The sequence below is a fragment of the Vanellus vanellus genome, assembly GCF_965231255.1.
Source record: "Vanellus vanellus genome assembly, chromosome: 9".
NCBI lineage: Eukaryota > Metazoa > Chordata > Aves > Charadriiformes > Charadriidae > Vanellus > Vanellus vanellus.
The window spans coordinates 9,185,639-9,201,507 of record NC_138914.1 but is presented as its reverse complement, the minus strand read 5'-3'; the positions used below and the strand labels follow the sequence as shown (position 1 = coordinate 9,201,507).

Below are 15,869 nucleotides of genomic sequence, written 5' to 3'. Positions count from 1 at the left end.
TGCTCCAGGGCGAACCAGCTGGTACATTGTTTAACTCCTAAAGAACTGGAGGCTTATTTACTCTGATTTTTGTTCATTATGGAAATTATCTATAGGAGTATTTTGGAAGCAAGAACTTGAGCTGCTGGAACAAAACACTATTGATGGTTAGCATAAGTGTTCTTTTTTGCCTCAATTTTCTGAAAGGACCCATTATAAAGATAAGTATTTCTAAGTGAATATGAATCAGAATAGAATAGTTAAACATGCTGTGCACTGACCTTCCCAGCTTTGAAGCAAGCTTAATAGAAGAAATCCTTAATGAATGTATTCCAGGAGTAATTCCTTGGCATTGCAGAACCAAATTTGAGACTTTTGGTTAAAGTGAAGTGCTGGATGTCTGCATTGTTACAGACTATTTTGTCTGCTTGGCGTTGCTTAGCAAACCAACTGGAAAAAAAAAAAGAAAAAGGCTTTGCTTAACTTCTGTGGTTCTTCTGTCTCCACCTTCTGGAAGCTGATAGCAAATAGTTTAATATCAGTTTACTGAGTTAATTAACTGGAAAGCAAATGTGTTTCAAGATGCGTGTTTTGACCCTAGTTAAAGGATGTCATCAGGATTTTGTTTTAGTTATTCCATAACACTGAGTCTAGGGAGGAAATAATTGGGATGAAAGTTCTCTTTAAGCCAAAACTGTCTTTTTTTTATCATCTCTGCAGTATGTGTCAGACTGAAGTCAGCCAGGAGGTTAGCTGGTTTAAGCGGACTGTGGGCATACTGTTCTAAAAGATTTGAGTAAAACTGTGATGTTCCAGATGACCTCTTGCAACTATTACCTTCTGAATGTTCTTGGCATGTGTTTTCAGAGGTGAAGAACTGTAACTGAAAATTTCTGAGGGCAGTCTGGTCCACCACAGGTAGGGTGCTGAAGGCTCTGCCTTCAAAGAGAATAAACTGTGCTTTGTATCAGACCTGCAGGTGAGAAAATGTCGGAGGAGAGACAGACAGAGGGCAGTACTTCAGAAAAGCATGCTCAAGGTTCAGTCTCTCTCACTTGGTTTTGGGTGGTATTTTCTTAGTGCTGTCCCCTGGCCAGCAGTATTGTAATGTGGATAAAACAATCGTGTTAGTTCATCAGAGATGGTCTGGAACGTAACAGGTCAATTGGCTGCAGGCAGAGCCATGAGCTGTGCGTAAAAGCTTTGTAGCCTGTTGTCACATGGTGGTTTTTCAGAATAGCCTTTAGCTGGGAATTCAGGTCATCTTCCCTGGCCATTCTTGTCCCTTTTCAGGTTGCCGCTGCTCCCTGGTGGTTGCCTGTGAAAGGAGCCAACTGGAAGCATCCTGAAGGTCCTGACTCCAATATCTCCAACAGGTAAGCCATGAATGGCCATTCAATTCTAATACAGAGTGCCTGTAAATATACCTGTAAACTTGGACTAGAAATGGAGGTGCAAGAAAGGTTGGGTTTTTTTTTTTAATTAGTAACCTGCTTGCTTCTGCGACTATTTTCACATCTTCTATTGTGCTCTCTGCAATATTCAGTGGTCATATGGCCAATGGCATAGTAGTGTTTCAAAAAGGTCTATAAGCACTTTCCACGCGAGGGAAAAGAGACCATACTGAAATGTGCCTCTGTGTTTTCTATTCACATTTATACACTAGCAGTGAAACAGAGTAGGTCTTTAGAGGATGAGCAACTTTAGAGCATTCAGCGCAGATCTGATTTTGGAGAGGAAGACTGAATACTAGCTGCATGCGTACTCTTGGAGTCCATGTAGTGTGTCCATCTGGGACTTGGAGACCTGTCTCTCTGGCAGCAGGTGACTGAAGATTTTTGTGCCTAATGTATTCCAACTTTGTAGGATGATTACTGTGGAAAATCAGTTGTGACTGTTATCTAGAAGCTCTAAATGCTTTGGAAAACTATTTTTTCTTAGCCTGTAGTTAGCGCCATAGTTTGCTGGCATGGACCTTGAACATTGCTGATCCACGTCTTTTCTGAAATGAAAGAGATCATATAGTGGAATGAATTTTATGCCTAGCAAATCAAAATGCTTCATTTTTCTCAGGTGCTTTTTGTGGCTGCACACATTGAAAAGCCGTTGTTGTTGGATGTATTAATTACTGTATGCTGACTTAGATGTGACTGTCTTTGTTTCTCTTTCTCTTGCTAGGCAGGTGGCAATGAAATTGGCACTAGCTGCTTAATCAACTAGTTAAAGTTTCAAAACTGCTGTTTGAAATAAAGTCAGACTCTAGCCTAGATCTAGTAGATGCTGGCATGTTTTTGAGTCCTCTAAGGACAGGGCTATGTTAGTGTAACATCATCTGATGGCTGAACAGCTTAGTAACAAGTCCGTTGTCTGTTCTTCAAGGGCAATGAAAGAATTATCTGAGGCAAAAATAGAGATAATATCAGGAGGCGTTGTTAGGGGGAGACAGAGAAATTCAGGTCACAGTCAGCAGATAAGAGTTGGAAACCTGCCACGTCAATCTAGTCTTGTAGAAGTATGGCACAAACCTAATGTAGTACAACTGCTCGTGAACTTGCCACATGGAAGTAGTCTAATGGACCAGGAGGCACACGGTGGCTTGTGAAATGAGGCAGGAGAGGCATGTTAATAGGAAATCCTCTGTATCTGTCTTCCGGATCAGTACCCTCAGCTCTTGAAGTATCTTGGTCTGTAAGAAGCTTGGATGGGGAGGATCCCTGTGACAAGAATGATTAGGCACTGTTTCTGTCTTTTTTTTTTTTTTTTTTTTTTTCTGGAAAAAGAGACCATGATTGTAAGGGCAGTCCTGGAACCAAACCTGTGTAAATGGGACTGCTGGAAACACCCAAAGAAAAATTCTTTTCTGTTAAATTTCTGCAATTCACTGTTTCCTGGATTGGGTACTGCAAAAGATGATGTTGCTAGGAGTAAGGACGCTTTCTTATCTCACCTCTCCCTGAAAAACCCCACAACTGACAGCAAAGAAAGAATCTGCAGCAAAGAGCAGAGTGCGCAAGGAAAAGAAGAGCGTTCGCCATTCGATTGCAATGTAAATTTTCCTATTGAGAATCCTGGCTTCTTGTTAAGATACTGCTCAACCAGCCTAGCAAGGAGGAGTGATGCTGCAGGCATTTGGTGTCTTCCTCTGGGTCTCTGAGCACCTACATTTCCACATTAACCAGTGTGTTGGTGGTCCTTCACTGGCTCCGGGGTGCGGTGGGTGTCTAAGGGGAGACAGTGAGAAAGCACAAGCTACAGATGTCGTTGTTCACTGTATAGAGCTGCACATAAAAGCATGAGGAGACAAACAGAACTTTTTTTTTTTTCTCTTTTTTTTTTCCTCTGTTGGCTGCATTTCCCATCCAGCATCTACTAGTAGCTCTCTGTAAATAACTCCTTTTCTGTAAAAGTACTCTGATAGCTTGTCCAGTTTAACAGAACTGTGAACTTCCTCACAATCCTTTGTGGCCATCTCTTAAAAGAGTTTTATGAAGTGCTTGTGCTATATAGCTGTGAGATTGCCTAGCTCTGCTGATGATCTTGTCCTATTTATTTTCTTCCCCAGAATGGATCATCCAGTTCTTCATGTTTCCTGGAATGATGCTGTGGCATTCTGCACGTGGGCAGGGAAACGATTACCGACTGAGGCTGAATGGGAATACAGCTGTCGGGGGGGCCTTGAGAATAGGTACCTGTCACAAATGTGTCCCTGATAAATGTTTAAAACCGGTATTTATGAGATAAGGAGGAGTTGTGTGGGTTTTTATTACCCTCAATGTCTTTTTCTTGTGTAGCATACACATCTGTGGTAAACATAACACTGACTTACCTAAAGGAATCTGTTCAGAGTAAGTGAATTTCCCTGAATACCAAAATGGTATATTGTAATCTGAACTCTATAATGGGAAGAGAATGCAGAGAGCCCATGAGAGGGGAGATGTAACCAAATGCCGAGACCCAGGACCGCTGCTGTTGCAGGAGATGAAAGGTGTAGTGAAGGACCTTAGTGCCAAGGCGGAACGATTTGCAAAAGAGCTTATGAAGTAAATAACTACATCACTGCACAGCAGCTGTAGGGCCACTGGATCCACCCGTTATCTCACTGTGGGCTCGGGGAGGAGGGGAAGACGAGGTGAGTAACGGGTTTAGGTCTTCTCCATCCTGTGTCCTGGGCTACACACCGCACAGGGCAAAGCTGCCTTTCCGTCCTCCACGCACAAACCCTTGCTCCCCTGGAAAACCTGCTAGGTGTTGGTGCAAGTGGAACTGGAATACAAATGGTTCTCCAGGGTAAGGTGGGGAGGAAGGAGTGTGTGTGTGGGGGTGTGTGTCTCGTTTTTTCAATTAAAAATAATAATTAAAAAGAAGTGCTTGACGACTGTTCTGTTGTATGTCTTTCAATAGACTTTTCCCGTGGGGCAACAAGCTTCAGCCAAAAGGTCAACATTATGCCAATATCTGGCAGGGAGTATTCCCAACTAATAACACTGCAGAAGATGGATACAAAGGAACTGCACCTGTAAGTGAAATGTGTAAGTCTCAAAGTGAATTAATCATATGGAAATGAGTTTAGTCTTCTTAAAACTGAGGTCTGTGTTCCACACCATGAGGTATGGCTGATTTCCATTCCAGTACTCTTTCACCTTTAGATTTGTAAAGTTACAGTATATTTCACTGCAGGCTTGAGTATTACCAAGGGACACTTTTTAAAAGCTAATTGAAAAGTGAAGATTACTTTCATTTTAACTTTTAGTTCCTCTCAAACTGACCTCTTTTCCCCTTTCCAGTCAGTTTATAGTTCAATGCTGAAATACTCTCTGCCTGCACTTTTGGCATTGAAATTTTTTGAACTCTCATTTTTTGGGTAGTTGTTCTTGAGGCACAAAAATCGTGTAATAGTTTAAAAGAAATGAAACTTCCCTTTTTGGAAAGATTGAGCCTGTCTAGTATGGCAAACAATGGAGTGGAATTTTAAAGGCAATCAAGGGTGTGAATGAACTATTAAATGGTAGTTAAAGTTAAGTCCAAAAAGTTTCATCCGCAGAGAAGTCTGCATATGCATGAGTTGACAGCCATCCTTGCTTTTCTTTGGACAGGGGAATTTGGAAGTTTTAAGCATGGGCATGGAGATCAGATCACTAATGTTGTGTGAAGGTCTGTGTCTGTTGGTCAAACAGTGCCTCTCTTTAGAGGATCAGTCTCCAGAACCAACGAGAAGATGCTCTGTGTCATAGTGGAAATGTGGTGCTGAGAACATTGAGGATGGCAATAGTTCATTCTTTCATTCTGTTTTATCTTAATGGAGTATGTAAAAGCATTATAGTTTTGCACTACTAATTTGGTGCCTACTTCTGAGTTGTGAAGTCTCCTAGTAAAGACAAATGCCCCTTTGGCAGACTGATCTTCAGGATTAAAAACTGTATTTCATGTTGAGTGGTTTACAGAACCGGTACTTGTGTTCCGTATCTTGTATAGGTCACTGCTTTTCCTCCCAACGGGTATGGCTTGTACAACATTGTAGGAAATGCCTGGGAATGGACCTCTGACTGGTGGGCTGTTCATCATTCAACAGAAGAAGTTCACAACCCTGTAAGTATTTTATTGGCATCACACGAAGTATAGAATTCCCTCTTGCTACTCTGATCTGGATGCTGTTTGAAAACCTACTGTGGTGTGTCTGAGGTGGGATGGACTATGTTCTGGTGAATTAGGAAGTATCGCACCACAAATCATCAACACTGGAATTGTAGTGCAGTTTTATTTTTTGTGCTGGACAGGCCTTCACAACTGGTTAGCAGTTGCGTACTTCCAAGCTGGCAGCATGTTATAGAAATCAAGAATTTGCCAATGCAGTGGAATTACTGAAAAAAAAAAAAAGGGGGGGGGGGGGGAGGTTTTTTGTTCGTTTGTGTTGCTACAAGCTTACTATTTTTTTTATTTTTTTATTTTACAAGTAGAGAAAAAAACATCCTGAATTATCGTTATGGCTTCTACTAGCTCATTTAAAACACAACATGTAACAAAGCTGAAGTTTCTGGGGAGAAGTAGCTCACAAGGCTTTGAGAGGTTAATCTTTGGTTTTCTCTGTGACAGGCAGAGAAAGAGGTCCTGCAGGGTAAGTTTTGTACGTGGGGTTTCTTGTGCAGTATCTCTCAGCAGATTCAAGTTCTAATATTATATCTTCTCTCTCATTTGTCCAGGACAACTAAATCTGAGAAATGTACTGCTCTGTTCTCACAGAGCTTGTTTTGTTCAGCCACAGTTACCTGTAATGAGAAAACCAATTAAACCTCATGGGGCAGGAGCTCTCAGTTTTGCAGGATTTCAGTATCCTCATGTTGCATTCTCTTATGATACATGTAGTCTGTCTTTGGTATGCTGGACATAATTGCAGGCCTTCCTGGGATGTCAGTAATTGGAAATGGCTTGAGGAACTTATGAAACTTCTTTTGCTGTTCTGTACCTTGCAGGGGTTGACATTCTGCCTTCTAGGAAGGTGTTGCTGGTGTGAGAAATCAGACTCGTCTTGCGGTCTAGGTTGCTCTAGGTCTGTACAAGTGGTTTCATCACACGAAGCATCTGGAGACCTCCTGACCCATGCCAATCACATCGGCCAGTTTCTAGTTAGTTATATCCCAGTAAGATACCACAGGTCTCTCTAGTGACTTCAGCTTTGTGCCTGACAGTGCACTACATACATCTTCCCAAGTAACTACATCCAAGTCCTACATCTGGGCAGAAACAACCCCAGATTCCAGTATAGGATGGGGAGCTACCTGTTAGAGAGCAGTGTAGAGGAAAGGGACCTGGGGGTCCTGGTGGACAGCAGGATGACCATGAGCCAGCACTGTGCCCTTGTGGCCAAGAAGGCCAATGGCATCCTGGGCTGTATTAGAAGGGGGGTGGTTAGTAGATCGAGAGAGGTCCTCCTTCCCCTCTACTCTGCCCTGGTGAGACCGCATCTGGAATATTGTGTCCAGTTCTGGGCCCCTCAGTTCAAGAAGGACAGAGAGCTGCTGGAGAGAGTCCAGCGTAGGGCAACTAAGATGATTAAGGGAGTGGAGCATCTCCCTTATGAGGAAAGACTGAGGGAGCTGAGTCTCTTTAGTTTGGAGAAGAGGAGACTGAGGGGTGATCTTATTAGCGTTTATAAATATATAAAGGGGGAATGTCATGAGGATGGAGCCAGGCTCTTCTCAGTAGCAACCAATGATAGGACAAGGGGTAATGGATTCAAGCTGGAACACAAGAGGTTCCACTTAAATTTGAGAAGAAACTTCTTCTCAGTGAGGGTGACAGAGCACTGGAACAGGCTGCCCAGGGAGGTTGTGGAGTCTCCTTCTCTGGAGACATTCAAAACTCGCCTGGACGCCTTCCTGTGCAACCTCATCTAGGTGTTCCTGCTCAGACAGGGGGATTGGACTAGATGATCTTTTGAGGTCCCTTCTAATCCCTAGCATACTGTGATACTGTGAACTGAAATGCTTGGGACTGCAGCTTCTTGTTTTTCTTGTTCGATTTTAAAATAGGATGGACTATTCTCTAATTCTTGCTGGTAGTTAGTGGTAGTGGCCCAGCAATAGCTGAAGAACCTCCTTTTCCTTTGGGACATCAGCTGTGTTGTATCCCATCTACTACTTTTCTCACATACTCCACAAATTCATAAGATTAGATTTGAATATTTCATAGTAGTAAGAATTTTCTGCCAGTTTCTGTAATTCAGCAATAATGGAAAGCTGTATTGCATGAATTGTCTCTTGAATGTATAAACACACCTGTCTTTTCCAACACTGACTCATGGCTTGCATACATATACAGCTGAAATTTATATAGAGCTTACACTTAGCATTCAAACGGAGCCTTTAGCTTTTTTTTTTTTCCCTGTTTGCATACTGATTGATTAGGAAAGAAACATCTGCTGTCTTGCGATTCTGTTTCCATTCTGGTGGGTTTTTATATGCAATTATGGATAATTTTTTTTCTGTACCTTATGAATGGAAACAAGGCCAGTTTAAGGGCAACATTTCTGAAGATGGTATCTTGAGTAACTGACAGAATGTGAATTTAGATGAAAGTGAAGAACAGTAAAACTAGGAAACTTTCCCACGTCAGAGCAGAGATTGCAGCCTCGTCAGTCAGGGCAGGAGGAGAGCGAGTATGGCTGAGCTTTCCATTCCAGACTGGTCACCATGGTTTGTACCACAGAAGCTTCTGCTTTGCCCCTCTCACTACTGAAGCTTCACCGCGGTGTACCGTAATCTGCAAATGCTACCTTCGTTGGGGCGGGGGAAAGGACCCCTTGGCCACCCGCACCCTTTCAGAGACAGACAGTCTGTGTCCCTGGGAAGAGCACGGGTCTGGCAGCTGGTAGCGTGTTGCAGCTGTCCCTCTTCTTGTTCCTCTCTGTCTGACGGCTGTGTCAATTTTGGCTCCTGGTTTGTGCGGTGGCCTCTTGGGGCAGGGAGAAGCGCACAGCTCTCCAGAAGTCATCTTCCCTGGCAAGAAGTGGCAACACTGGGATGCAAAAATACAGTAACTAGGCCGAGTCTGGAGAATAAAACCACTTTTGATGCTGTGTATATATAGAACTTAGAAGTCACAGATCTTGGGTCTATTACACCCAGACATGCTCTAGAGGGTTGTATTGTTTGTTTTTGCCTGTAGGTCAGCATAAGGTTCTGTGCATTATTTGTTTAAACAGATATAAAGACTGATATAAAAAAATATAAACAGATTTCAAGACTGTGTTATCACTGGCAAAGTCTTAGTGCTTATTTTCATATAAGATGACTGGCTTTTGTAGGTGAAAGGCATGAAACAACTAATTTATGTGGAAGTTACTGTGGTAATAATGGAAAGAACCTCCAGGAGCCTTCACCCAAAGTGTAGCTTTCAGCTGATCTGTTCCCTGCCATTGGTGTGGGTTACCTGCATCTTATTTTGCTTTATATAGTAAAAATAGATTTCTCTGCCTGTGTCAGCCTTCCCAACTTGTCCAAGCTGCACAAAATCCAGCTAGCTAGAATCGTCTATTTTGGTGAACTAGAGCTACTGAGGTATGATGCTTGGGGACAAAAAAACATCCTTTTTCTTAAGTACTGCAGTGCTGCACTGTCATTAGAATGACTTATTTAAATGAGATGCTTTTGTGTTCATAATGTCAATGCAGCGTGTTTTGGCGTTGAATTAAGGTGATGGTGAGAAACAAGTGTTGTGTGACTTAACGCTCTCTATTAAACTGAAGTGGCTATTGAGTTCGCTTAGGTTTTTAAATACAGCACAAACATCTTGCAGACACTTCAGAAAGTTGGTGGTGTTTTTTTTTTTTTTTTTAAAACCTAGGTTTTAACAATGATGCTTTTAGGTTTTTTCAGTTGGAAACTAATTGTCAGAATCTAGTGTGTGAGGCAGAGCACTTCAAAGTGAATTCCAAAGGGTTTTTCTGATTAAATGGATAAGGAAACTGAATCTCATAATGTGAAAAGGTGTCCCAAAATAGCCAGGCTGCAGTATCTTCTGAGACATTAAAAATGATTAGCACCATATCTATCAGAGCCAATCTCTTAAGTCTCTCCAGAGTACAAGTCAGCGTAACCTATATATAGGATGTGTTCTTTCAGCCTAAAAGACTAGGAATTCTTCTAGAGGGTCAGAGCTTGGTGAAAGTTTTTTAACATATTTATTTTAACAGCTGAAATCTTCAAAGCAGTTTCCTAGCACTAGAGAGATTTTGGGTATACTGTGGATTGCTTACAAGGAGTGTATGGAATCTTGCACACAGATTCTTTTTATTTATTTTTCTGTAATTGATCGGCTTGCATTCCCAAATAATTACCAAGAGCAAAAATAAACTGAGACACCTGAAAGTGCTTTGTAAGTTGTTTGCTCCTTTTTAAGGTCTTAAATTTAATTATGCTCTAAGAATGGAACAAACACTGTTCTTCCTCTTCTTTGCCAGGTATAGGACCTGTGCAGGTAAGTATTGAAGCCAAATAAATGAACTTGGAAGATTTTTATGCAGCTCACAAAGTAGATGCAATGCAGAGCTTGGTACCATGTCCTGGAAATAAGCTACGAAGTGCCGGAGCACTGGGCACCAGTAGCTATAGCGGCATTTGGGGCTGCAGCCAAAGCTCTCAAGTTAGTGGCATTGAAAAGCGTCATAATGTGTTATGGATGTAACTCTTAAGAGCAGAGCATTGGTATAACTGGAGATTTGTTTGTGCAGACCTCTCTATAGGAATCTAATTAGACACTTCTTGGATTAAAAGTCTCCTTAACTTTTCTAGTCCAGACACCTACTTGTATAGTAGTAGTGGCTTGTTCAAAACATATGGAGTGAGTGGCTTTTGTTTCAAATTCTACTTCTCATCATGTTTGTGTAGTGAACCACTAATGTCTCTCTTCATTTTTGACTTAAGCAAATGAAAGTCTCCCCCCTTTACACGCATACAGGATCAGTGGAGGTTAGCGTATGGTGCTTAGACTAGCTGTGAAAGCAAATAAACAATACTGTATTCAGAGGGGTTTTAAGTAACAAATTGTATGGTAGTGAATGACCTTACTTGTTGTCTGGAACACAGCGAATGGTCCCTTGATTTCCTGTGAGATCATGGGCTTGTCACTCTCCCAGATAAAAACGGGAAGCAACCAAGGCAGTAACATTCACTTAGTGCGGCAGGACAGTCCAGTGGAAACCTTGTACGTCAGGGATCCAGAACAAACCCCATCTGAAATAGCTGTCTGTGGAAAACTTCTTTACACTTGAAAATGGAAATAACATGTACATTTTCTGAATTTCTAGTAGAATAGTGTCTCTCAATTGTCCCCTATTGTTCTACCTTCCCCTCACCTCTCAGTGTGGTTCTTGTCTGTGTTTGCTCACCACTGAAAGCCTTTCTAAGCACAACGTTGTCCTGCATTTAGATTTAGGGTGCTAGCTGTTGTCTGCCATGGCTTTCTCTAGCACACATTGTGCATTCTGGGGTGCTTCAGTGAGGGATTCTTTGTGTGAGTGGCGGGGGGTTGAGGAGCTCCCTGTCTTGCTGCTGATCACTGAAATTATTGTGCTTGCACTTGAAAACATCTTGGAGTTGAATGGAATGGGGCCACGTAGCAGCACAAAGAGACTTGCAGCATGTCTTAACCATGTAGGTGAAGTGGGTTTTTGTGTGGTCAAACTCAGTTTGGACGGAGTTATAAAATCCACTTGAGAAATGTAAAACTGATACTTCAACTCCTCCAGTGTTGGCAGCAGGTGAAAAGCCAGAGCACTGCTGCTGTCAGAAATAAGGGCTTCTGGGCTGATTTTTCCCATGAGTGGAAAGAAATCCACCGTTTAAGACGAACTCACAAAAAAATGTTTCTTTAGTACATCTTGCAGCTACTATTTTGTGCGTGAGGGCAGGACGAGGAAGCACCGGGGTTGTCTTTGTTGTTGTTTGAACAATGTAAATGATCAGTTGGCAGACAAGTAGGCGTGTGTGTGTGTGAGATCAATCAAACCACAGTCTCTTTATGGGGCCATTTTAATTGTGGTGACTTCTGGCTCGGATTTTTTTTGGTATACAGTGCAGAGTTTCTTATGACCTGCAGTTCTGTTTGAAAACTGATTTAGCTCAAAACAGAGTGGCCGTGGAGCTGACCGTGCGTAGAAAATTATGATGCAACCTCAGAAAGTATTTGTTTGATGTAATGACAGAAACACAACTTCCTTTCTCATTAAAAAAAAAGCTTCTATGATGTCTTTTAATAACTCTTTAAAGAATAATCCTGCTTATAAGCTTTGGTAATTGGATGCACAAGCACTTGTAATCATGCAATCAGACTATAATATGTCTGTTACAACATTATACTACAAAATAAACTTGCCAATATATAGTAAATTCTGTTCTTTAAATCTGGGATCAAAGTCTGAACAGCTCCGGCGCTCTCCGTGCAGACAGCAAATGTCCTTCCACTTCAGTACCAGCTGGTACGCTGCTCCAGGTAATGGCGTAAAACAATATTGTTTGATGGAACAAAGATTTGCTTGTTTTAATGAAATGCGACCTTAATTGCCGTGCTCTGTTTGGTTTTTATGATGGGTAAGCACAATCAAAGCAGCTTTCCTTTCTCTATAAGGAATATACAAGCATGAGCAAATACTAATGTTGTAGGCTTTCTCCCTTTTTAATTATAAGAAATATGTGGTACTGAGCTGTGACATTGGCCAAAGATAATGTTTATATGCTCTTGCTTTACCGAGTATGTTGAATGCACATGTTGTTCCAGAAAAGCTACTGACTGGGGGATCCTGGCTTTTCCGGATGCCCCACCTGAAGTCTGTGTAGTTCTGTGGAAGGCAAACCGGTGACATTCTTTAGGGTTTGGTTGGTTTTCTCAGTACTCTCTAGGCAGCCAGCGCTTAGACAGGAATGAGTACATTTCTACGTCTGCAGATGTACGGATTGCTAAGGTTCTTTGTAAAACCAGAGGAAGTTTAAGCAAGTGATGTAGGTAGGAGGAAGACTGCCTAGAGAAAAGGACTCTGGTCGGAAAGGCATGTATGGAACTCCTGTGTACAGCGTTGGAAGTGGGGTGTCGCTAGTAAGGGACATCTGGCCCTTAATACCTTTCAGGAATTTAAATCTCTTATTCCAGCTTGTCTGTAGGGACGCGGCTTCTTCCTTTATCTCAGTCTGGAGCTGGGAACGGGCCTTGTTTTGGCTACCGGGGATGGTTCATGCTGTAGGTAGACCAGGGAGCTGCAGCACCTTTCCACCTACCTGCACAAAACTGTTCAACTTCATATGCTAAGGAGAGTCCAGGTGGCTTCTTCCTGCATCTGACATCTCAGGTTTCTTCGGCAAGGCTGGGGTAGAGAAAGGAGTGTAAAATAAGACATTAGGCAGTGCAGGGGAAGGACAGCTGCTTGCCCTGAGCTCTACTGCCATGGCTACTACCGGGAGCTGTAGTAGAGGGCTCCTGAAGGGAAACAAATACAGCCCTTGGCTGCTGGGACGCTGACAGGTCTTCTGTGGAACTTCAAAGTCCTCGTGCTGCCTATAGCGCTAGCTCTTTGCACAGGATGCAAAACCAAACCATTAGAGAAAGGAAACGCAGCACTGGATTCCAACACCACATTCTCCTCAGGGAGACAAACCTGCGCTACTGAAGCACAAACCAATGTAAATGGTGCTGGGGATGCTCATCAGTCAGCAATAACAATGTCTTTTTTCACTTCGTTTTGGTTGCTTGCGTATCAGCCCACCTGGCTTTGCCAGGGACCCTGGTGACATGTGGAGCTGAGCTACCTACAGACTGAAAGTGTTGTCACTGCCTGCCTTCGGTGTTGCGGTTCTAATTTTAACTCCACAGGAGACTGAGGGGTTTTGTGAGCTGCATTCTTAACACTAGGAAGCAGAACTGAATTCACTCACCTTTTTGAGGCTCTGTGGTTCTTTTTTAACCTCCTTTAATTTGCATGCACTTACAAGCTGAGAAAGGTATCGATCCAGTTGGCCTCTTGCATACGGTTACTTGTGCGTTTGATTTTATCTGTATGTAAATAGCTGGTTACAACTATAGGGAAATCTGGCTATCCCAACTTCCTCTTGTCTTTTCCTTTCCTAAACTGCAGTGCAAAACAGGCAAATATCAACAGCAAGAGAATGAAACACAGCCCGTAGACAGTTGTCCAACAGGCAGAGATTGTTTCTCCAACTAGTATCTAGGGATTTTTCTGCTTTTCCAAGAACTTTGCCAGTTGTTTTATGATAAACTCTTTACCTTCAGTGTTTTTAAAGTGTTTTGTAATAGAATAGATTATTGGAGAATGCTGTGTCAGATTTTTGCAGGTGATAAAGCGTTTCAGTGCTGTAATCCTGCTCCCGAGGCTGAGGGTTTTCAATTTAACTTGGTTTTTTGTTACCAAATAACCTTTGCTCAATTTTTGCTTGGCAGAAGATCTTTGTAACTAATAAAAAGAGCTCATGCAATCACCATTTTCTTTGGTTGACATGCTGCTTCAGTATATGTTATCCCTGTATAATTGCTGAAACATACAATAGTCTCATGATTGGACCATAAACCTTGTAATCCTAAATTAGCGTGCTCCTCTTAGTTTACAAAAGTTGCTTTGGAGCTAATAGCAAAGATTGCTGCTCTGTATTTGCATTACAAGTTTTAATGGGAAATCCTGCTCAATAGCTCCATTGTTCTCTGTTTTGTCTTGTTCTTATGTGGCTTTTTTTAGGTCAGTTTTATTCTGGCTGGCTCTACCCTGGCTTCCCTTAAAATGAGATTAACAGGCTGCTGGAGTTGATTGTGCTTATTAGTGGCTTATCTTAGAGCGGGGCTCGGTGCATCCACATACGAGTTTTGTGCAGACAATTTCCAGAGACCTTGGAAATGGAGTGAGCCTGTCCTGCGGAGGAGCTCCCTGGCATGGAAACGAGCGGACACTGCCTCTGGGTGGGGTTTTCCTTCAGTATTTGTAGTGTAGTAAATGCAGTAGCAGGTTTAGCTTCTTTTTCTGCCTCTCATAAAATTTTGCAATAAGTGTGAAACCGCTGAAGTTTCAGTAGGCTGAGCTTTCCGTGGGAAGACTCTCGAAGCAGTCAAACTCGGTGGATGCACTCAGTAGCTTCTGTAGTACTGGCGTCAACTCTCAGGGTTTTCCTACAGTCCGCAGGATTTCTGTTCGGTCTTACAAATGCTTGTCTTCCGTTGGGGCGTGTAGAACTTCACCTCTGGTTATGCAGGAGGTGGGTGTGAGGCCACGAGATCCCTTGACAGAGGGTAGGACAGTGCGATGAGCAGGGGTAACCATACTGGTCAAATCAGTAGTCCCTGAGAAAAACTGTCGAGGTGTCCTGCCCTGGGAAATCCCCTCTTTGAGAGCGGCTTCTGAAAGGGAGATTATCCCTGCATTCAGGAGGTTCAGGAGATGCTACAGAAGGGAAATGTGTCTTTGGTGACTGTGTTTATATCGGTGGAGGTGTTGCTCTCAAGGCTCTGCAGGAAGCACAGCACGCTTCAGATGCTTCCAGGATAAATGGCTGGCTGCTGCTCGAGGAGACAAAATAACTGGCAGAATGTCTTTGTCAGCAGTTGTCTGTTTTTAACCTATTATGGTACTTTTTTATGATACTATTTCATATCAGTTACACATTCTGTGGCAATGAATTCTTTTTTCCTAACTGGTAAAAACTGGGCTGATGACTTTCTTGTAATCTATATATTTCTTTTTATATAAGTAATGGTCTTAGCAGAAGGTGCAGGGATTTGGAGAAAGTCGCAGCCCTTTTTTTTTTTTTTTTTTTTTTAACTGTATTCCACAAATTATTCTAATAAGGCTTTGTCTAGAAATACAGACTTGATTTAGACACCCTACCAAGCAGTGAAGAAACAGTTTGTACCTCGAGTTAAGTGAAAAATTCTTTATTTGAGGCTTATACATGATAAGAAAACATTTTTGTTGCATGTTAGTGTAACATGCACAGAAATAGAAATACATGCAAACCTTACAACTGTGAGAGGATTCTTAGTGGCAGTACTAACTTCTAGGCCAGGCTTGCCGGTTAACTCATGAAACGCAATTTATTTTCTTGGTCTTTTTTGTCTCTTCTGTAAGACAGATGTTCTTGTGGCTCCTTCCTAAAAGTAGTTTCTCGATGCACGTGAAGGGTAGGAAGCACATAATGTTTGGTATCAACAGTGGAAACATGAAGTATAGCAGTAGTCTCTGAGCATGAGGAATGCAGTAGTAACTCCTGTGGGAGGATTGCTCGCCTGTGTAAGAAATATGCATCAAAGCAAGCAAGGGAGTGTGTTATCAAGGAAGCCCAGTGTTGTTCTTGAACTATTAGGCCATCCTTTGGAGTTGGAATTGAAAAAGAATAGTGAAATAA

At 42.2% G+C, this 15,869-nt stretch overlaps 1 protein-coding gene across 1 annotated transcript in view; it reads left to right on the top strand.

The window, feature by feature from the left end:
- SUMF1 (sulfatase modifying factor 1) overlaps positions 1-15,869 on the top strand; it is a gene marked incomplete at its 5' end in the record, with an annotated part of 40,139 nt that overhangs the window by 20,285 nt on the left and 3,985 nt on the right. Inside the window, 4 exons of the mRNA XM_082487740.1 lie at positions 1,273-1,355; positions 3,542-3,664; positions 4,381-4,495; positions 5,452-5,565. Of these exons, the coding sequence (XP_082343866.1) occupies positions 1,273-1,355; positions 3,542-3,664; positions 4,381-4,495; positions 5,452-5,565 (435 nt within the window). The remainder of the gene's footprint in view (positions 1-1,272; positions 1,356-3,541; positions 3,665-4,380; positions 4,496-5,451; positions 5,566-15,869) is intronic.